Genomic DNA, 24061 nt, shown 5'->3' on the forward strand with positions numbered 1-24061 from the left:
ATACACCACATCGCTCGTGAAAATACGACTGCAGAATACACCACATCACTCGTGCAAATATGATTGCAGAATACACCACATCACTTGTGAAAATACAACTGCAGAATACACCACATCACTCGTGAAAATACGACTGCAGAATACACCATTCACTCTTGAAAATACGACTGCAGAATACACCACATCGCTCGTGAAAATACGACTGCAGAATACACCACATCACTCGTGCAAATATGACTGCAGAATACACCACATCACTCGTGAAAATACGTCTGCAGAATACACCACATCACTCGCGAAATTACGACTGCAGAATACACCACATCACACGTGAAAATACGACTGCAGAATACACCACATCACTCGTGAAAATACAACTGCAGAATACACCACACCACTCGTGAAAATACGACTGCAGAATACTCCACTCACTCTTGAAAATACGACTGCAGAATACACCACATCGCTCGTGCAAATATAACTGCAGAATACACCACATCACTCGTGAAAATACGACTGCAGAATACACCACATCACTCGCGAAAATACGACTGCAGAATACACCACATCACGCGTGAAAATATGACTGCAGAATACACCACACCACTCGTGAAAATACGACTGCAGAATACTCCACTCACTCTTGAAAATACGACTGCAGAATACACCACATCACTCGTGCAAATATAACTGCAGAATACACCACATCACTCGTGAAAATACGACTGCAGAATACACCACATCACTCGCGAAAATACGACTGCAGAATACACCACATCACGCGTGAAAATATGACTGCAGAATACATCACTCGTGAAAATACGACTTCAGAATGCACCACATCACTCGTGAAAATACAACGGCAGAATGCACCACATCACTCGTGAAAATACAACGGCAGAATACACCACATCCCTCGTGAAAATTCGACCGCAGTGTGCACCACTTCACTTGTGAAAATTCGACTGTAGAATACACTACATCACGCGTGAAAAAAGGACTGCAGAATACATCACTCGTGAAAATAAGACTTCAGAATACACCACACCACTCGCGAAAATACGACTGCAGAATACACCACATCACTCGTGAAAATACGTCTGCAGAATACACCACATCACTCGCGAAATTACGACTGCAGAATACACCACATCACACGTGAAAATACGACTGCAGAATACACCACATCACTCGTGAAAATACAACTGCAGAATACACCACACCACTCGTGAAAATACGACTGCAGAATACTCCACTCACTCTTGAAAATACGACTGCAGAATACACCACATCGCTCGTGAAAATACGACTGCAGAATACACCACATCACTCGTGCAAATATAACTGCAGAATACACCACATCACTCGTGAAAATACGACTGCAGAATACACCACATCACTCGCGAAAATACGACTGCAGAATACACCACATCACGCGTGAAAATATGACTGCAGAATACATCACTCGTGAAAATACGACTTCAGAATGCACCACATCACTCGTGAAAATACAACGGCAGAATACACCACATCACTCGTGAAAATACGACTGCAGAATACACCACATTACTCGTGAACATATGACTGCAGAATACACCACATCCCTCGTGAAAATTCGACCGCAGTGTGCGCCACTTCACTTGTGAAAATTCGACTGTAGAATACACTACATCACGCGTGAAAATAGGACTGCAGAATACATCACTCGTGAAAATAAGACTTCAGAATACACCACACCACTCGCGAAAATACGACTGCAGAATACACCACACCACTCGCGAAAATACGACTGCAGAATACACCACATCACTCGCGAAAATACGACTGCAGAATACTTCACTCACTCTTGAAAATATAACTGCAGAATACACCACATCGCTCGTGAAAATACGACTGCAGAATACACCACATCACTCGCGAAAATACGACTGCAGAATACACCACATCACGCGTGAAAATACGACTGCAGAATACACCACATCACTCGTGAAAATACAACGGCAGAATACACCTCATCACTCGTGAAAATACGACTGCAGAATACACCACATTACTCGTGAACATATGACTGCAGAATACACCATATCACTCGTGAAAATACAACTGCAGAATACACCACACCACTCGTGAAAATACGACTGCAGAATACTTCACTCACTCTTGAAAATACGACTGCAGAATACACCACATCGCTCGTGAAAATACGACTGCAGAATACACCACATCACTCGTGCAAATATAACTGCAGAATACACCACATCACTCGTGAAAATACGACTGCAGAATACACCACATCACTCGCGAAAATACGACTGCAGAATACACCACATCACTCGTGCAAATATGACTGCAGAATACACCACATCACTCGTGAAAATACGTCTGCAGAATACACCACATCACTCGCGAAATTACGACTGCAGAATACACCACATCACACGTGAAAATACGACTGCAGAATACACCACATCACTCGTGAAAATACAACTGCAGAATACACCACACCACTCGTGAAAATACGACTGCAGAATACTCCACTCACTCTTGAAAATACGACTGCAGAATACACCACATCGCTCGTGCAAATATAACTGCAGAATACACCACATCACTCGTGAAAATACGACTGCAGAATACACCACATCACTCGCGAAAATACGACTGCAGAATACACCACATCACGCGTGAAAATATGACTGCAGAATACACCACACCACTCGTGAAAATACGACTGCAGAATACTCCACTCACTCTTGAAAATACGACTGCAGAATACACCACATCACTCGTGCAAATATAACTGCAGAATACACCACATCACTCGTGAAAATACGACTGCAGAATACACCACATCACTCGCGAAAATACGACTGCAGAATACACCACATCACGCGTGAAAATATGACTGCAGAATACATCACTCGTGAAAATACGACTTCAGAATGCACCACATCACTCGTGAAAATACAACGGCAGAATGCACCACATCACTCGTGAAAATACAACGGCAGAATACACCACATCCCTCGTGAAAATTCGACCGCAGTGTGCACCACTTCACTTGTGAAAATTCGACTGTAGAATACACTACATCACGCGTGAAAAAAGGACTGCAGAATACATCACTCGTGAAAATAAGACTTCAGAATACACCACACCACTCGCGAAAATACGACTGCAGAATACACCACATCACTCGTGAAAATACGTCTGCAGAATACACCACATCACTCGCGAAATTACGACTGCAGAATACACCACATCACACGTGAAAATACGACTGCAGAATACACCACATCACTCGTGAAAATACAACTGCAGAATACACCACACCACTCGTGAAAATACGACTGCAGAATACTCCACTCACTCTTGAAAATACGACTGCAGAATACACCACATCGCTCGTGAAAATACGACTGCAGAATACACCACATCACTCGTGCAAATATAACTGCAGAATACACCACATCACTCGTGAAAATACGACTGCAGAATACACCACATCACTCGCGAAAATACGACTGCAGAATACACCACATCACGCGTGAAAATATGACTGCAGAATACATCACTCGTGAAAATACGACTTCAGAATGCACCACATCACTCGTGAAAATACAACGGCAGAATACACCACATCACTCGTGAAAATACGACTGCAGAATACACCACATTACTCGTGAACATATGACTGCAGAATACACCACATCCCTCGTGAAAATTCGACCGCAGTGTGCGCCACTTCACTTGTGAAAATTCGACTGTAGAATACACTACATCACGCGTGAAAATAGGACTGCAGAATACATCACTCGTGAAAATAAGACTTCAGAATACACCACACCACTCGCGAAAATACGACTGCAGAATACACCACACCACTCGCGAAAATACGACTGCAGAATACACCACATCACTCGCGAAAATACGACTGCAGAATACTTCACTCACTCTTGAAAATATAACTGCAGAATACACCACATCGCTCGTGAAAATACGACTGCAGAATACACCACATCACTCGCGAAAATACGACTGCAGAATACACCACATCACGCGTGAAAATACGACTGCAGAATACACCACATCACTCGTGAAAATACAACGGCAGAATACACCTCATCACTCGTGAAAATACGACTGCAGAATACACCACATTACTCGTGAACATATGACTGCAGAATACACCATATCACTCGTGAAAATACAACTGCAGAATACACCACACCACTCGTGAAAATACGACTGCAGAATACTTCACTCACTCTTGAAAATACGACTGCAGAATACACCACATCGCTCGTGAAAATACGACTGCAGAATACACCACATCACTCGTGCAAATATAACTGCAGAATACACCACATCACTCGTGAAAATACGACTGCAGAATACACCACATCACTCGCGAAAATACGACTGCAGAATACACCACATCACGCGTGAAAATATGACTGCAGAATACATCACTCGTGAAAATACGACTTCAGAATGCACCACATCACTCGTGAAAATACAACGGCAGAATACACCTCATCACTCGTGAAAATACGACTGCAGAATACACCACATTACTCGTGAACATATGACTGCAGAATACACCACATCCCTCGTGAAAATTCGACCGCAGTGTGCACCACTTCACTTGTGAAAATTCGACTGTAGAATACACTACATCACGCGTGAAAATAGGACTGCAGAATACATCACTCGTGAAAATAAGACTTCAGAATACACCACACCACTCGCGAAAATACGACTGCAGAATACACCACATCACTCGCGAAAATACGACTGCAGAATACACCACATTACTCGTGAAAATATGACTGCAGAATACACCACATTACTCGTGAAAATATGACTGCAGAATACACCACATCACTCGCGAAAATACGACTTCAGAATACACCACATCACTCGTGAAAATACGATCACAGAATTCACCAAATCGCTCGTGTAAATGACTCCCATCCAATGTGGTATTCGCATAATAATCTCATTATTATGCATCTTGCTGATGTAACCATTTGGCGTAGAATGCCCAGAACGGAGCAACTGGTGAAAATTATTGGATATACCGCCTAATATCGTTCTATATTTGGAATTCGCATTTCCTGATATGGTATAATTCATATACCCAGTGCAATACCACTAAATTACAGCACTGTGTTACGTACGGCGACACGGTGAAAGATGTATAATATTGTGATGACGACGACGAACCACCCACATAATATAATTTGATTTCGCGCCTGGTCTTATAAACTAACTGTAGCCAGGCAAATCATCTTCTAAACCATATCGAGGGGAGGTCAATACCTTATAACTATTCTCTATTTACAGACGTCACCCTTCTCTGAAACAACGTTATTTAAATCTTGTGCAATTGTTGGGAATGGTGGCATCCTGAAAAATAGCCATTGCGGCAACGAAATCGATAGTTCTGACTTTGTTATGAGGTAAATTGTGGTCAGCTGACACGAACTTTCGTTTTCAGTTTAAATATCGTAATTTTCAACTAATTTTATATGTGAGTTCTTCGTCATAAAGATAGTTTAGTCCGATGGAATTCTTTGACACTCGATTGACTTGTCCGTAGGATGTATTAAACATAGCGTCACCACGTGATGCTCCTACTGATGCTATGTTGTGAAATTTGTGTTTGACCCTTGCGCCACGTTGTATTCGATGTTACCGAATATTCACCATATGAATATTCACTAATGATATTCTCTATTATTCGCTATAGATCGAATCTTCAGCCAATAAAACACTTTACAAATGACGCGGGAATGAAAAGCAGCTTGGTCACAATAAACCCTAGTATCATATACAATAGGTAAGTACGTTATTTTAGCTCTTCCCGTAACCATATTTGTATTCTACGTTGGATTGCCATTTTTTTTGTATGATCATAACGACGTTTTTGTTTTAGTAGAGTGATTATTATCATAATAAGATTAACGGACACGACAACGTATTCAGAGCTTCATGACATCGGCATAGTCATCCTGATTCGTGTATGCGAGACACTTTTTAATTTTGATTTCACTAGCTGTTGGCCGAAAGTCATAAATAACTGACATAATCATGTAAAATTGCATGCAGTAAAAGATGTACTATAAATGGGAATTTATATTTTATTTACAGGTTTAATTTATTTGATACTCCGGGTAACGAATCGAATTTCCTCCAAGCTTTGGAAGAATATCAGCAGTACTTTCTGTGGATTCCCAACAGTTATGTTGTGAATAATTCTTTGTCATTTGAGACTGCCAGCATCATACGGCAGACGATACGACAACAACTGCTGCTTGCAGACGCCATCTATTTCAGAAAACTTCAAAGGTACTGGAAAACGAAGAAAATGTTATCAACAGGTAAACGTGCATATTCTTGGCAATGTATAGCATGCTACAACTCGTACCCCAATAAATCGAATCATTTGCATGTTTCTGTTCCATGCGATATTCCGCTTGATGACGTCATCAACGTGTAGCCTCGTTTGGTCGTTTATATGTGCATACTCAAGCATTATTTATCACCTGGCGAGAAATAACAGGTATTTCCAGTGTTTGCGGTATTCATTTTATAATTTTATTATTTTATAATACATGTGAACGAGGATGAACGCCACATACCGCGGTAACGCTCATATAATCAACTCACAAGCTGAAAGTTACTGTAGATATTTTTCCATTGTTTCGATATTGACCTACATGCCCAGTAGCTATAATATGAGCAAACCCAGTATTTATTGGTATTTGGTGTCAGGCAAAACTAAGCGGGCGGTGGTCGTCGCGCCACGCATGCGTGAGATATGGGACAAAGATGGCGACTTTGACTATTGCGCAGACCAGCGCGTACAAACTAAGATGTTAACAAACTTTAACTAGGTAATTTCCTTGGTGATTGGACGGTATCGAAGAGGTCACCGGCGATAATTACTGCATGTTGCACCCAGATCAAAACATGTCATTTTCATTAGAAGAGCGCATCAACGTTTATCAACACAAATATCACACATTCGCGCCGCTACGACCACCGCCCATTCAAAGTATGCTGTTTCGAATGAATGCAAATGACAATACGGACAGGAGGCAATCAATCACGTGTTTTTGGCACATAATGAATATATTATCCCCCCCCCCCCTAACACGAGATTGCAATTCAAGATCAAGGCAAAGCGCCGCGCCATAATGAGCAAACGCGCACCCGCCTCCAAATTTCCTGTAATGAACGCGGACCGTAACTAGATAGACATACGCACGCTGAATCTCTTACGTCAAAACACAACATGAAAAGTATGTTTCTTCACACGTATATAAACATTAAACAACTGTTTCTTCACACGTATATGAACATTAAACAACTATTTCTTCACACGTATATGAACATTAGACGTTGTTTCTTATTCTTACAGGAATGTCCCTGGTCAGTATCGGAATATGTCTGTGTGAGGAGATAAATCTCTACGGATTCTGGCCTTTTCAAATTGACTCCAATGGAGAACCTTTGCCAATGCATTATACCGACGACATAGCCTGGTCTACCTACCATCACAACCACGATTACGACTCCGAGTTTCAACTCCTCATAAATCTACATCGCAGTGGCGTTATTAAACTACATATCAACCAGTGTTCTCCGTGAACACATTCAACACGTGCCAGGCTAAAAATTGTTATGCCATTGCTTCTTAATGCCTTGATCAGCAGATCAACATATGGACTAATTATTCCACTTGTAGTGTGTCATCAAGCAAAATTTTGTCAATTTTCGAATAATGTAATACTTATTAAATATTTTTTATTTATTCAATATTTTTAAAAGCATTCATTTTATAATAAAATACATTTACATACTTTTAGTTATTTCTTCTGTTAAAAAAAACATTGCCCATGCGCAAAAATTTTACTATTACCACGCATAATTTTTCCCTAGGGGTCATACAATTCCAAAGTTGATCTTGATCTTTGTCATCTTAATTCCGTAAAAATGAATAAAATACGAGATACATTTTACCTGACCTTGAACTAGTACCAGATTTAAGGTAGCGAGACTATTATTTGTGTTGAAAATTACGATTTTCACATTTATTTATTAATTGATGAAATGCACTATAAACTTTCATGTGATAAAGTCAACATAACATAGAATGTCATGTAAGTTGGTTAAAATGTAGATTTTCTGAAGGGAAGCAAGGCAGCCTCAGTAGTGTTTTCCAAAATCAACAACACAGGTTTAATCTGTGTGCCTTAAGTTTCAAAGATAAACTCAAGACATAGCAATGTCAGGATGTGTTATCAGTAGCTATCTGACACACAATTAGTGTTTCCAAACATTTGAGTGGTTTGTCTCCGCCCCTATTTGTTTCACAGATTAGTCATTTGCATATGAATGTGTCAGACACAAGGTCACACAGCCACTGAAAAAAATCATTGATTTTGGTGTTTTCATATGCCGAATTTATCCAATTATAGCTATCCCATTCCTTTATTTTTTTGGTTTCCAATAGCCTTACACATTTGGATGTCCCTACACATGTTAAAACAAACCTTGATGGGAAAACAAATTGATTGTGCCGATAAACAAGCTTGAAAATCTTTGCTTTTACTTCATGGACGTTTTCTAGGAGTTTATGTTTTTCAAAATACAAGGTCTTTAACAAAAAATAACGTATACTTATTATCGTCGGATTAACACCAAATTTTCACAGCTTTAAGGTGACAGTGAGAGGAACTTGAATGTGTCCAGACAAACTATTTCATCGATTATTTACCAACGAGTTGTGGTTTGAGTTGGAGGCAATGCGACTAAAACAGTAATTGAAATTCAGCACACTATTTTTTAAAACGCGTTGCTTGAATAAAACTGACCAGACACATTCAATTTACCAGACTATTGAACAACTAGGAAAAGTGAAAAAAATACTTCTTATCGCCAGCATAAATGCGTAATTATTTTTTTTACAGAAAAAGTAATTTTTCACCTTTGGTTGAGTAACGCGTCGTAGAATGCAGATACGGGCATGCAAAATACACTTGTGAAAAGCTTGAAGTCTGGCAATTCTAAAAAATATATGCTTTCCCGGGTCTATTTGTAGTCATTTAGTCACAATTAGAAGATGAAAACAAGTATGCAAATAATAGTCCCGCTACCTTAATTTGCAAGACTCCTCTGTTTTAAAATGAGCAAAATGACTACCATTACTGTCTGCATAACGTGACAGACCGTTATCATCGCTAATAATCATTCGGTGGGGGGGGGGGGGCTTATAGCATAGACCCTCTACTGGAGGGTCTATGCTTATAGTAAAGAATTGATATTTCAGATACAAGTGTACAGTTATCTAATATGTGTGCGTGAAGTACAGAAAACGGTGACTTAGAACTCTGATATATAGTTTCCATGTCCTGTTTTTACATGTCAGCATTTTCGTTTTTATCTTAGGGGTTGGAATGTATATTGCGACGCTAATATCTCTATCTGCAGAGCCAGCCACTGACCAAAAGTATACGACAACTAGCAATAATTTCAGTATTCCCGTGCGACAAACCAGAGAAAACTGGAAGAGCTTTTTTACTATTTATTTAAGTAGGCGGTTTGTATTCCAATTCACTTATTAAACATAGTCTGGTTATTGTAAATTATCTTTAACGGCCATGATAGCGTAGCTTTATGTCTATGAAATGCATGTTTGACTTTTTGGCAATCTTTCTAAATATCTGGAAATAACTTTCATTTCAATTCAATTCCGATTCTTGTTGACTGTCTATGCCGCAAATTATGCTAAATTTCCCATCTGCTAGTACCTACATACAGTTCAGATTTGCCCTACCTTTCGAGCGGAGGGATACAATATACACCGAATAGAAATTTGCGGTTTACAGTGAACCATAAGAATACATGCGCATGAGTACAAGTGGTTTACATTCTACATAAGAATACAAGTATGTGGTTTACAAACTCCGAAGAGTACAAATGTGCGGTCTATTATCTACACGTGAATACAAGTGTTGCAGTTTACAAGCTGAGTTCACGAGAAATGAGTCATTGTTACTGCATATCCCCACTCGTTTAGAGTGACTGTATCAATTATAAAATATGTGCATAAAATTAAAAGTAGCTTATTATGCACTATTTGACTTCCAATGAGTTTAGACAAGCGAACCAAGTCAAATTGAACGAGCCTGGAGATGTTTCATGCATGTGCTTTCTGTAGATATTGCATTCATGGACTCACTCAAGGATTATTGATTCGAGATACTTTGTAACAACTTTGCGGGGCAAAAGTTTAAGGTTAGTGGTGGCAGGGATTGGCGAATGGGATGAGGTGATTAAAACACGAACCAGTAAATTTCAAGAACAGAGGGTGCTACTTTGCAAACAGTGTCATGGGGAGACACATGTTAGAAATACTACTATTGAACAGCATTCTTTGGAACAATGTGCATGTACTACATGATAGAAAACTCTAGTAGGTTAATCGTAGTCTGTATTCAATATATCCAACATATATCTAATATATTAACAAGATTACCTACTACCATTCTCAATATATTATATTTATCGGTCCTAACAGCTTTTACCAATTATCAATCAAACAATATGACGGCCAGTCATGGGTTTCTATAGGTTTATGGTTATCATTGTATAGATCAAGTTTGCGTTCAATCAGTTAATGAGTAACTAAAATGATCCATTTCCCGAATATGTGACCTGATGTGTTATTGATTTTATTGAAAATACAACACCTAAAATACAAGCAAGAGACTGCAGGCATGTGTGCATTGACTACAGAAAACAATCTTTGTATACAACTCAGTCGATCTTCTCATTCTTATTTATAGAACAAGGTCGTGACCTTTTTCTAATACATATACTGTCAGAGGTTTAATAGACACACCCTCTCTCTCTATTAATCTGTACGACGCTTGACTCAAGCCAGTTCGGGCATTCGCTCAAATAAAATTTCCAAATCTCGCGACATCGGCGATTCTCGTGAGAGAGTGAGAATGAGAAACACCCATCTCCTGCCTCCGTTCATATATGTTGTCCAATTTACAGTAAGTAATCGAAGGACACAGGCCAGTCACGCAACAAATGCAGACTCTCTTTCCCACTGTTACCAGAAATGATGCGTTTCTCGGCAACCACGAGGTGTTCGATGTGTGAAGCAAGCAGCTGTAATTTATAAGTGACGTACGCCGGGCGTCGCTCAGATTTTCGCGTCTAGTCTGTCACCTGTGCTGTTATGGCGAAGAAAGGTATACGTTGGAATTGCCAACCCACGATTACGTGGTTTGCGGCGATTTGTATGTTTAGTGTGGTAGTCATTCTGTACACATACATCCATCACATACCACTATTCGTCAGGTATGCCAGACGGCAGTATAATGCCGCAGGTCTCAATGCGTAAGTATATGCACAGATGCCTTATGCTATATGAGCACTTCATTCTCTGTTAACACAATACCATAATTGTTTACCGTCATTGTAAGATACGTTATTTTCTGCACATTTTCATTGACATGTGTATACTCGATTCTCAAAAACTGCCCGTGGTATTCGGTTAATTCCCAAATCTAACACTTCGAGAGAGGTTTTGGACGGCGTAATTATATCTCTGCGCATACACAATCACGCATGATATTCGTAGACTGCACATTCGACCGATGTAATCATGGTGCAAAACATCTTAGTTTCTCCTAAAAGTCTATCTGAATTATAGTATACCTAAACAAAATATACCCCCCCCCCCATAATGTGAAAGAAATGTGTTTAAAGGCTCTGAAAAATTAATATAAACATGTGTCCGATCTTTTGGATAACCTGTTTAATCCTGGGCACGTTTTGAACATCGTGCCATGCAAGATAGTTACACGAAACGTCGTCGCATCTCACACTGCACTGTCTCATAATAATTTTGAATTGCGATCTGCATAATGTTGTCATTATAACGAGTTTTTTCTCGTTATATCGAGATTGTTCTCATTATATCGATTTCATTTGCAATATCATAACGAGGCATTTTTTTGTTACAATAATCTTGCTATTAGTCACATAATTATTTCCCTTAAAACCAGGCGAAAGTGACGACAATGACAATTATAGTATTTATGTAGATTGTTGTGAAAGACTTGCACTGCACTAAATTTGTATGAGTAGACGTGTTGACGACATCCATCCCTCCGATGACGAAATCCGTATATGGTGTAAATGGTTATGAGAAAGTTGTTAAAAATAGCGTTTTTTTAAAGATTTAGTATACTACAAAAAAACGTATGACTTCACAGCCAGTTAAATTTATGTATTTGACCGGCACTAATACTTGCAACCTTTACGTCATTATGGCGTCACAGAAGCGCTTCGACGATAGAGGGCGCGACCTCAATCTATTCATGTATATCAATTGCCAGGCACAATCATGCAGATGGTAAAATGCGACTAGTGAAGAGAATTGAATCTAGAGCGGCAAGGAAAAGAAGATTACAAGATGAACTTCAAAAGAAGTTGACAGATACGTTGGAAAAGCTACAAGTATGGAAACGAAATATAACTGCAGCGAAGTACATTAGGTGGGTGAGCCAGCGAGTGTATGATGTGAACGGGCGGACAGGGGGGGCGAATCGGTAGCTCAATTAGAGAATTTGGGTGTTGGATCAATGAGCGCGCACTTAAGTGGATCTGCGGGTTTTCGAAAATAATTCAGGAGTATCCTAAACGACCGTACGAATTCGCCAACGTCAACTGCATCCTTATCGATAAATTGCGTATGGCTTGTTCGTAAGTTGTTTTATCAGTTTTGCTGGCAGGTTTTCTTCTATCAATTTTGGGTTTTGGGTGTAACAAAAGAATCAAGCGACTGAACTCGTGACAGGACGCACTGGAGTGACGTCAGAAAGGTATCGATCTACCGAAAACTTTATTACATTTGTTTATTTTATAGAAATGAAATTGACATTAATAATGGAACATCATTCATCTTCACCAAAGAAAATTCCCCAGCTGGTAGAGAATATTACAACTCTTTTCAAAAAAGTCCCGTGACTATTGACGAATTTAAACGGGAGCTTCTACCACAGGCAAGTAATTGTTCAGGTTGTAAAGCGTGATCACGACACGCCTGGGACAACACGAGATCACGAGGCTTCGTAGTAGCCTTTTTCTAAGTAGTAATCCACCGTTCGGGCAAAACTCATGATCCATCTCTTTATGTGTTGCCCGTTTGTGAAAGATAGCGCCCGAAGAAGTTGTGTTTTGCAACGAATATTATTTATATAAACGTTTTTTTTTAGAACAGTTCTATAGAAAACATTTATTATTAGGCAAAATGGCGTTATTTTCAATTTGCAAAGCTCAGAATTTTCAAATTACCCCTACCTGTCAAGATATAATCGTATTTGTTTTCACTATATGTGCCACCATCAGACATTGTGAGATAAGACAAAGTATCTCCATCGAGAAACGTGACATCTAATAATGTCAACATGGTAATCAATCAAAACATATAATTATCATTAATTTGGAAAATAGACCGATGTTTATAGTCAATTTAAATAATGGGTATTTTAATAATTAGATGTCCACTCTAACAAGCTAATCCTGTTTCATGTTGTTATTCACACGTAGTTGAATATATTATAAGTGGATCCTCTGAAAAATATAATTCTACTGTCTTTATTTGTTTGCAGTCGACGCCGTTTTCGAACATGTCTTCTTTCAACGCTTGCGCAATAGTTGGGAATGGCGGAATACTAAAGAATAGTTTCTGTGGGAGAGAAATAGATAGTCATGATTTTGTTATGAGGTAAGCAGTTTTGTATACGATAAATTCACTAGTTTTTTTTTTTTGTTTTTTTTGTTCTTTCGTTTTTTTTAAGAATTCACAACATTTATTTTCACTGTGTAAACACGTATATTTCGGGGGATTTCAACGATAATTGAGATAAAGAGTTAATTGGGAACTAATGGGCATTTAAACGCATTTTTTATGCACGGCAAGTCTGTAATGGATGCAATCCGTGACATTCGTGACTATTATCTCGAATAACGCTACTTGAAGCAACGAAATGACTGTATTCGGAAAAAGCATAGACAATCATTCGTTCATGGTTGTAGCTGACGTGATTAGAAATTTTCTAGAATGAGATTCGTGATATTTTGTAACCTTCGGATGCGACAATGTTGTCTATATTCTTGTATATGTTTTCCGAATTTGATGAAAATAATTTATAAATATTCAGGGCTACTGAATTGTTGTTTTTTAGCATATGTAAATTGAACACACTGCATTTAACAAGGTCACCTTCATGTCTCTGACTGGACTGACCCTTATTGTAACCAGACATCTATAATTAGGTTTTTTAAACTCATTAAAACACCCGGATGTTCTATTTTTATTTTGCAAGCATCAACTTTACTCTCTTTCCTCATGTATGAATATATCACAAAGATGAATATGAAGGGTGGTGATCGTTGGGCATGCGCATGGGCGATATATTGGATCCATATTAACACACACTGCGAATTTGACTGGTACGCAGATAGTCGCGTACAAAAAGAACATAACCTAGATTCATATTTGCGATGTTCTATATCTATATAACTCAGTTTAATATGTTTATGGTATATATTAAATATTTGTATATATCTGCGATATGTTATATATAAGCATTATTTTCATCGAAAGTACATCTAAACAATACTTAATACAATCACAAGGAAAACTCGCTCACAATCATATGATATATTACAGAGCGAACTTACAGCCAATCAAAAACTTTACAAGGGATGCTGGAGAGAAGACAAACCTAACCACCATAGGTCCTTCTAGTATTAGGGATAGGTAAAGTATCAAGTTCAAAATCAGAATTATTATTCAAATGATTTGTATTCTGTAGTGTGTACCTGTGTTGTTTTGTCTGTTAATGAATCAAGTCATAATGTTGGTCCCATTCACGTGGTTAAACAAACACACAACAAACACATCTCCGCTCTTAGACTAACACATTTTCTTCATAGGTTTCAACTTCTAAACTCTTCTGCGGAAGTGGCACGTTTTATGGTAGCGTTGAATGAGTACACGGGGTCTCTTTTATGGATTCCAAATAGCTGGGCGATCAACACTAGCGTGACATTCACGACAGCTAAAGTCGTAAAAGAACATTCAAATCTCCATATGTTACTGAGTGACCCAGAATACTTTAGAAGAATAGGGGAGCATTGGAGAGTGGACCGATTGCTTTCAACAGGTAACACGCTTGGCGACGTTTGAATGATAGGCGTCACAATGAAGACGAAGTTTGCTTTAGAATTTATATCTCTATCCTTGTTACACCTCGTCTCGAACAGTAGAATCAAATAATCTTGACTGAACAAAAAAGCAAAATACTGGGCTGTCATCCCTCGGATGGATTTATGGTCTAAGTTGCTGCATGGCCTATACATTTATAGAGGGCGTTCGATCAGAGCTATGATGTCACAGAAAATATTGGCACAGTAGAAATAGCCTAGGTAGTACTAATGATAAAAGAAATGTCTAAAATATTAGTTTTTATTTATCAGGGCATGTTTTGGCTCAGGACAATGTGCTATTCTTACCGTCTATGCTATTTTCACTGTGTCTTTATTTGTTGTGCCATTTTACCGCGGTGCACCCGTTTTACTGCATGCTTTGCGTGTATATGTTTTCCGAAGCGGTAAAAATTTGGGATGAAATATCTTCACTTACTAAGCACGTGTTGGATATCATTGTTGAATTCATTGTTACAGCCACAACATATTACATTTGCTTGTTTGGTTATGTGATATCGTTGCAGTTAGCACAAGGCAGCGGCCATGACGTTTATGCTTTCGTATTTGTATTAGACATGTCGTATTTCAAACTTTTATTCTGCTGCACTGCGTAATATTATCAAAAATGTTATGGGGCCACTTCATCAATAACGACTTCCGCCACGATCTTAAATAATGACGGTGTTTATCTTCACTTAGGAATGATGTTGGTTAGTCTCGGGCTGATTTTATGTGATGAACTCCACCTGTACGGGTTTTGGCCATTCACGATCGATGCCAAGGGAAAAACGTTACCAATGCATTATACGGAAGACATCAGTTGGAAAACGTATCGCAGAAGTCACGATTACCCCTCGGAATTCAAACTCCTTGAGTCGCTCCATCATAGCGGCGTGCTTAGACTTCGTGTCAATGAATGTATATACCATTGAATACTGTTATGTGGTAACAAACAAGTCTATCCTGTCGTCGCCGTGACTCCGCAATTGCAATGTATCACTTAACTTCCCAGAGTTTATAAATCAGACACTTTATGTATAAATACCTTGATATTCTGTTAATTATGATAACTCCAAAATTATTCAAATTTTTTAAAAAACACTAAAATGTGTTTAGTGTATAGTATTAAATTCAAATTAAGAAGTTTGTTGGATATTTTTTCATGTTGATCATGGGGATGTCAATACTGCACATGCGCTCTGTGATGTGTCAGTATGGAACGGAAGTGCTAAGCGCATGCGCTTATGTAATAAACATTTCATCAATTAGATTATTGTCAATCATAGACCAGTGTATGTTTATTATGTAATAGCGGTGTTTCAGGCTCTCTGGTTGCCTAGTTACAATGCACGAGTGATTTGACGATCGACGTGGATTCACGGCAGGTCAGCCATAATATGCGGTTTAAACAGATCTTTACATATTTTATACCATTTTTATGCCTAATTTGTTGATTCTGTATTGCAGATATTCACGTTACCTTGGAAATTTTACATAATGTTCTTAAAATATGGAAAACGTTTTTTTACGCACATACAAGCAAGTTGAATTATAATTTTTGAAATTTGAATTATAATTTTAAATTATAATTTACACAATTTGGTATCCACTGGACATATTTGAGATACAGCTGAGGGACAACATAAAAGAACATCTATATATTGTAAAATACGTATGCAAACGGGTTCACGAACGATTTGTTATAATTATAATGACACCTCATTTTGCGCGCTTAATAACGTAGAAACCATCCATAGGTATATATTTTGGGGAAGTCTAATTTTAATTTCAAAAGATTCTTTGAGTCCCGACATTAATTCTGCAATAGTTTTACGCCTGGGAAAAGGGACTATGTCGGAGAACAAATACCACGCAATGTGTATATGGATTTGTAGTCACTGTTAGCATACACATTACACACTGCTCTGTGCTAGGCAAGTTGACTCTACACTCAAGGGCTGAAGGGCTACCTAATTATCATCTTATGAATATTCATAGTCTAATTTGGAACATGAAAAACCCAATACAAACACGATGTCTTGTTCTAGACGATGGCTGAAAGGAAAGTGTGTTCCTCACTTCGCCCGTTGTGTGAGTTCCGAGTTCGAACCAACCATATACAAACTTGAGCAATCTTTAACGTGATATATATTTATATATGTATCAATCTCCTTGAACAACTTATAAGAAGGAAGGTAAGTCCCATGGCATTTACGAATACGAGGTGATTTGGCTTGAGAAAACGAGTTATTTAGTGTCGTTCCGCAGCGGAACATTGTGATTGGTTGAAAATCACTAGAATAAACGAAAGCACTGATTATAAGTATAGTTTCTTTGATAAATTATGATGGACAAGCTTTATTACACAGCGTGTATTCAAAACTTGTTTTGTTTGAAAATATATTCATCTCCGAATCTAGCTTGTGTTATCAGGTTTTCATCTCAGACACTCAAGCTCCGGTAAATTTTTGTATCGTTTATTGAAACAACGTTTCTTTCGAAACACTGTTCCTTCGCTTCGATATTGTTTTGAAGACCAGAGCCGTCAATTTCAATGAGCCCACGACTTTATGCAAATAAAAAAAATGCTCCCGATTAAACATTGAAACTTAATTGCTTCAGTTTATTCAGTTTGTGGGGGGGGGGGATTATATCAGCTAAAATCGAGTATATTCTTTAAACTTTATTCAAAGTTGTTTATATGCTAATATCTATTTTTTTTATTTTAATTTAGGAAACACTTGCACTGATTACATGACAAAGCAGTCGTGGAATATGTTTATTATGATATAAAAACAGAACTTTCTGAAAATGACGTAATTATGCCAATGATCATTATGATGGACTTAGGATTTTAGGAGTGGCGATTTGTTTTTTATCCTACATTTAACTTTTAATGGTGTGCCTAAAGCAGTACACGCCATGTGACTATGATACGTGTATGTTGTAAGGCGTGAAAATAATCTAATGGAATATGTCGCTTAAAACCACATCGGCTTTGGAAAAGTAAAACACTTCTACTTCCATATCATTCAGCCTGAGTGCGTTATTATAATTCGTCCACTGTCATTGTAAGACTATTCTCAGAACGGCTCGGAGACATATCAGAAAATGCACCGATTCTTCGTCCTGACGGTTGGACGGCGTTTATCAAACACACTAGTATACAAAGTGCGCGCATAGAACTGTAAACTTCTCTGCAATGCTTTAGGCTGATTACGTGTTTACAACATGGTTGCGTGTAGCAACGATTAAAATACGTGCCATCGCGCCGAAGTCCATACTATGCAATGGCGAAGGGAATATGCCAGGCGTCGATGTTTTCGTGGTTCGTAGCTATCTGTGTGTTCAGTTCTGTCGTGATAATGTATACTCAGTTTTCCGTTATTGCAACCAAATTTAAAATGTTGGATAATAAGAGTTGGACCATTACTTCTGTCTCATCTGAAAAGTAAGTAAGCAAACTTGACCGTCGATGAGGTACGCAGATGATCAATCGATCCACGTAAGAAACTCCAACACAAATTACATATGCATAGTCTTTTATAGTGTATATACATATAACAAGTACAAGTGTAATTATTCACGTTATTTTCAGACGCTCAAGTTTCAGTAAGGCGAGTTTCAAGGTGGTGAGTATTCGGAACACATCGAATAAAACAAACGCAGTTGGTCGAGGTAAATTAGGAGCGGGAAAACCAGTAGAAAAGAAAAATATTCCAAACATGTCAATGTATAAAATACGGCAGGACAATCTACACAGATCGCTAAAGGCGAAAGCAAGTAAGCTGTTGTCATGGCAACCTAATATAACAAGGACTCGAGAGGTGAGGTATGTATAAAAATGTCCTTGAGGTATGTTGTTCATTGTGGGAAGTTGTCATTCTTTTCGTAACCTTTTATTTATTTTTTATTTTCATTTATTTTTTGTTTTGTTTTAATTTCTGCTTAGGAATAATCTGAACCAAATAAATGGATCATTTGTTTTCACACAAATAAATACACCTGTTGGAGGAAAATATTACAACTCGTTTCATCAAGACCCAGTGACGATTGACGATGACAAGCACCGTTTACTACTAGAGGTAAGTCAATGTCTTACACGTACTGACATAATATTGAACTAGTGTCCATTTCACGTCCTACATGGCTCTTACAATGCTCATTCATGTCCGTGTGGAATATGCGAATTGCACATTTGATCATGTATTGCAATAATTAATGACAATTGAAATAATGGGTTATATTTCTAGGCGTCTCCCTTTGCACACACTAGTATACCATTGTTCAACACTTGTGCTGTCGTTGGTAATGGTGGGATATTACGGCGTAGTAACTGTGGAAAAGAAATCGATGCTTCTGACTTCGTATTCAGGTAATTGTTGCTACGTGTACATAGCCAATGAATTATGTCCATGGGTCATAGGTCAATCACCGGCATGATTCGTTATGATGTAAATACCCAATATATGTCTGCTAAATTACATTGAACGGGAACGTCGCGAACGGTTATAACAACTTGTATTGGCACATAATTTTTAGTTCTGAAATATAAGTGCAATTTTGACACATAATTGTTATGTTTACTCGTGACTGTTTGTTAAGCTCGGTCAGAAGATCGTTTCGATCTTGAGCCAAACCACATGTTTGATTCTATGTTGAGTCATGTCCGTTATATATTAATGTTGAGTATCCCGTATTACCTATTTTCATTAAACTATGGGTTATAACGACAATAAAAAGTGGGGTAAATGTTTCGAGAAATAAATTTTGCACTGGTTATTATTGCGAAATTATTTTTTCATATCTCGACCGTTTGCTAAGTGAGGTAGAATAAAAATATATGTTATTATTAAAAGCCATGCTAGTATTGTCAAAACATTTCAAAAGTTTGAAATTTGTTTTTGTGATTGTCCAGTCTGGTAATAATTTGTCATTATATTCACCAGGGAGTACTCTCCAATAATGCATTGCACCTATGTACTGTAACTTCATGCTCAGTAGTGAAATTGACTTATGCTTGAACTGCCTTTCAAAGTATTTTTCTTTTTCGCTCGGATTTCGGATTTCCAATTCTCATTGACACTTCTGCCACAGCAGGACTTGGAAAACTAAACGCGATCAATCTCTTTTTTAAATACATCATCATGATTTAGAATATAAATAGACGTCACAATAATACAAGACTTATTTCAATGATGATCTCAGTTTAGTAGTACTTTTTTCATATATGTTAATACATCTATACTTTTCATTATTTTGTAATCTATGGTTGCTTTCACCATCACACGATTACCAAAAGTTTAACAAACTACTAGTTAATAAAGTCCGAAATTAACATTAAATTAAATAAATGAAAACAGTTATTACATATTTAAAAACAAAATGAAAAATGAAATAGAAAAAAAAACTTAAGATAAGATCGCATTTTACTTGACTCGATGGCTAGTGTATTGTGTCTAAGTAATCATTCCTGTAATTTGTCTAAATACAACTGGAAACAAAAGAGCATGTTTCATACACGTCGCAGCGCGTGTAACACACAATTCATCTTTACTGTGTCTGCGTTGCCTCTTTTCATTGGAAGCGTTTTCTTATTTCTCATACTTCATAATAAATAGTAAAATTCACTAACACAATGGACACAACGAGCAATGCGACACTCTTATCTCACGGAGTGCTTAACAAACGTTTCTACAGTCAGTACGCGGAAGAAATGCTCACGTCATTGTGTCCTCCGTTGTAACACGAAACACGTTTTAATTTTACAGGGCGAATTTACAACCAATTAAACACTTTACACGCGACGCGGGAAGAAAAACTAATTTAACAAGTTTGAACCCAAGTAAAGTTAAAAACAGGTAAGACAGCAGACGAATCTCTTTTCTAAGATGTTGATTTAAAGGACGGTGGTCGTCGCGCAGCGCGTGTTTGAATTTCATGTAAACAAACAATGTATTTTACACGCGTTGAGTACGTCGCTGTGAGTCCCATATCGAGCGCGACGACTACCGCCCTGTAAAAAGTTTAGAATAGGCTAGATGGACATAAATGTAATTAGAAAATCGCAAGTCGCCAAAAACGAGATTTGTAAGTACGAACCTGTGAACATGTAAGACTAACATGCCGATTAACCACTTCACCACTGCCTTCTTCCTTCCTTTCTTATCGATATAGATATGATCTGCTGAGTTCTAAAGCCAATATCACAAAGATTGTAAGCGCTTTTAAGGAATATACAGGATATATTTTATGGATTCCTAACAGTCAGGCGATCGCCACTGAATTAGGATTTATTGTTGCCAGAGTCTTAAAAGAGAATACCACACTCCAGCTGTTATTGGCAGACGATGATTATTTTAGTCGAGTTGGAGATTATTGGAAATCAAGCAAGATGCTATCGACAGGTAAGGCTTGTTCGTGTTATCGCTATTTTTGAATTGAATCAACTCATGATAATAATTACTTTTAACAGTCGTACATTTTTCAGGTTTTGTGTATTCATACATTGTGTAGATTTCATACAGTTTAAATGTTTTCCAGTGCTATATGGCTGGAAAATTTTATTGACTGGATTCAACCATCTTTTGAGGTTAATGGCACAGACCCCAAAATAGATGCTCAGGTGTTTGTTTTTTTGGTGTTTTTTATGTTATATATTAAGAACATATCGCCACCAGCAGTCGCATGTCAACGATTGAAATAGGTACATAACAACATTTCGTGTTTTGCCACAACAACTTATGGCAATGACTGTGTCACATTATCGACTAGTTTTGAAAATGATTAAAACAAAACTGGGTTCTATGAAATGTGTATTATGTGTTATGTTATTTCCACAGAATCAAGGACCACCATTTTTTTTTAAATATGGAATCCATTTATTACTTTAACAAAATAATTGATCACCCCCTCCCAATTTGTTGGCAATTGCGAATTTGCTGATGTTATTATCTTACTGTATTTCCACTTACTAATAGAAGACACGTGTAGAAATATTATTTACTTTGCAATTTAATAATCGTGTCGTTTGATATATATGTTAAAATTTAAAATGAATAAGATAAGCACTTCCCGAGTCGCTTGCACTGCGACTACCTGCGTGCTACTCCGGAACACTGATCTATCGTTATCCAGACTGGTAAATACCCGTTAACTAAGCTTGTTGACTAACAAATAAAGAAGCTTTGCATTTTAGATTATGTAACGGACAGTCGATGTATATTGCTCGTGAAGTGCACAGCAACGTGCAATATTACGATTTGATATTGTTTTTTTAATGTATACAATACTTTGAGATAAAAGTAGTGCTGGGTTTTATCATTAAAACACATATTATCAAAAGCTTATTTTCAAAGTTTATTCGATACTCCATCACCATTAACTTCTTAGGCAACAGAATCAGTCTCAGGCTGTCAAGACAGGAAAACAAAGATCAAATAAGGTCAAAATAAGTAAGACTAAACTGCACCTATTTTTTCCAAAAAAAGCAATAAATTACAAATTACTGAATCACCACATTAATATTACTCGTTAATTCATTTTTGTTTCAGGAATGATCCTTACCAGTATAGCTCTGTCGCTATGTGACGAAGTTCGACTATATGGATTCTGGCCGTTCAGTGTCGATCTCACGGGGAAACTCTCTCCTATGCACTACACCAACGATATCACGTGGTCTTCCTATACAAACGCTCATGATTTCCCTCACGAATTCCAACAGCTGACGGAGCTTCATTCTGAAGGTGTCCTTAGACTACAGGTGTCCGCATGTGTTGTGTAGGTTTCACACCACGAATAAAAACTTTTGACACACGCCAAGTCACATATTATCTCAGTGGCGGTCAAGGTCGGTGTAGTGCTCAGCTGTGATGTGACGTCATTCATGTGCTATATTTCCGTCTGAAAGTAGCTAAGAGGACACAGTTTATAAGTAAACACAAAGATCCGGAAATGTGGGTAAACTCGGACATCACATTAATATTTAGTGTTTTCCGTTTAATGAATCTGGCCATTAGAGTACGACACGTTGATAATAAGTCAGAGTACTTACTTAATGCTCGTTGGTATAACTGAAAAAATATTTTGTCGTGACTCAGTGTTTAATCGATTTAATAACATTTGAGAAAACTTATGTGAAAAATGTCTTCATTTTTCAATAGAGAGGTATTTATCATACAAATAAATGAATCTATTGTGTTTTCATTTGTTAGTTTGTTCGGTATGTATTTTATTGTGATTCAATGTGAAAACATTTATCGCGTGCGACTGTAGCGCTTTGAGCGATTTTTTTAAACGAACTTTGTTCAGGGTCAGTTACACTCACGGCATGTATAGACAAAGATTTAAGACCCTCCAGTACTCCCAAAATAAGAACGGGAAAGTGAAGGCATGTATCTTTTAAAGTATGGCGGGCCATGCAAATTATACTCCCCGTGACGCACTGGTGCAATCTTTGGAGCCGCGCCTTAAAAACATTTTTTAAACATACTCGCCATGTAAATGTTTTCACTCCCTTCTTTTTTGATTATAACCTGGGTAAATACGAATATAAAGTTTATAATAAGACAGATCTGCAGTTTCTCCATAGTCGTATACAGTTATACATGAGAGAGGCGATTCTTTGACGTGGATCGTCGTCATCCCTTGCGTAAATAAAACACTTGGTGAATGTCCACACGTGAGGCGTACATATATCCACGAAATAAGAGCTGGATTAACTTACTACAAAACTTAATCATAGGAATCTGGCGAA

General features: G+C 37.8%; 3 protein-coding genes across 5 annotated transcripts in view; all 3 read left to right on the forward strand.

Moving 5' to 3' along the window:
• Positions 1 to 7870, forward strand: part of LOC102803450 (alpha-N-acetylneuraminide alpha-2,8-sialyltransferase-like) — a 30449-nt gene extending 22579 nt beyond the window's left edge. The window contains exons 5-8 of the mRNA XM_085492167.1: positions 5350 to 5465; positions 5756 to 5845; positions 6157 to 6386; positions 7430 to 7870. Coding sequence (XP_085348293.1) covers positions 5350 to 5465; positions 5756 to 5845; positions 6157 to 6386; positions 7430 to 7659 — 666 coding nt within the window. The 3' untranslated portion in view covers positions 7660 to 7870. The remainder of the gene's footprint in view (positions 1 to 5349; positions 5466 to 5755; positions 5846 to 6156; positions 6387 to 7429) is intronic.
• Positions 7871 to 9479: 1609 nt separating this feature from the next.
• Positions 9480 to 16591, forward strand: LOC100373774 (alpha-N-acetylneuraminide alpha-2,8-sialyltransferase-like). 2 transcript variants are annotated; one of them, XM_085491841.1, is made up of 7 exons: positions 9480 to 9610; positions 12429 to 12587; positions 12959 to 13094; positions 13704 to 13819; positions 14768 to 14857; positions 15034 to 15263; positions 16006 to 16591. In XM_085491841.1, exons 2-7 carry the CDS (start codon positions 12451 to 12453, stop codon positions 16236 to 16238), a joined length of 942 nt encoding a protein of 313 aa, XP_085347967.1. In that variant the 5' UTR covers positions 9480 to 9610; positions 12429 to 12450; the 3' UTR covers positions 16239 to 16591. The 2 variants fall into 2 exon arrangements, with proteins under 2 accessions (XP_085347967.1, XP_085347966.1); XM_085491840.1 differs by lacking the exon at positions 9480 to 9610 and adding an exon at positions 10997 to 11424.
• Positions 16592 to 17325: 734 nt separating this feature from the next.
• Positions 17326 to 23515, forward strand: LOC102803225 (alpha-N-acetylneuraminide alpha-2,8-sialyltransferase-like). Of its 2 annotated transcripts, XM_006817330.2 has the most exons (8): positions 17326 to 17501; positions 18041 to 18757; positions 18905 to 19138; positions 19259 to 19391; positions 19560 to 19681; positions 21078 to 21167; positions 21484 to 21713; positions 22860 to 23515. In XM_006817330.2, the coding sequence occupies exons 2-8, from the start codon at positions 18597 to 18599 to the stop codon at positions 23087 to 23089; spliced, it is 1200 nt and encodes a 399-aa protein (XP_006817393.1). In that variant the 5' UTR covers positions 17326 to 17501; positions 18041 to 18596; the 3' UTR covers positions 23090 to 23515. The 2 variants fall into 2 exon arrangements, with proteins under 2 accessions (XP_006817393.1, XP_085348219.1); XM_085492093.1 differs by lacking the exon at positions 18041 to 18757.
• Positions 23516 to 24061: the final 546 nt, after the last annotated feature.

Source organism: Saccoglossus kowalevskii, chromosome 17 (assembly GCF_978046115.1).
Source record: "Saccoglossus kowalevskii chromosome 17, keSacKowa6.1, whole genome shotgun sequence".
Lineage (NCBI taxonomy): Eukaryota > Metazoa > Hemichordata > Enteropneusta > Harrimaniidae > Saccoglossus > Saccoglossus kowalevskii.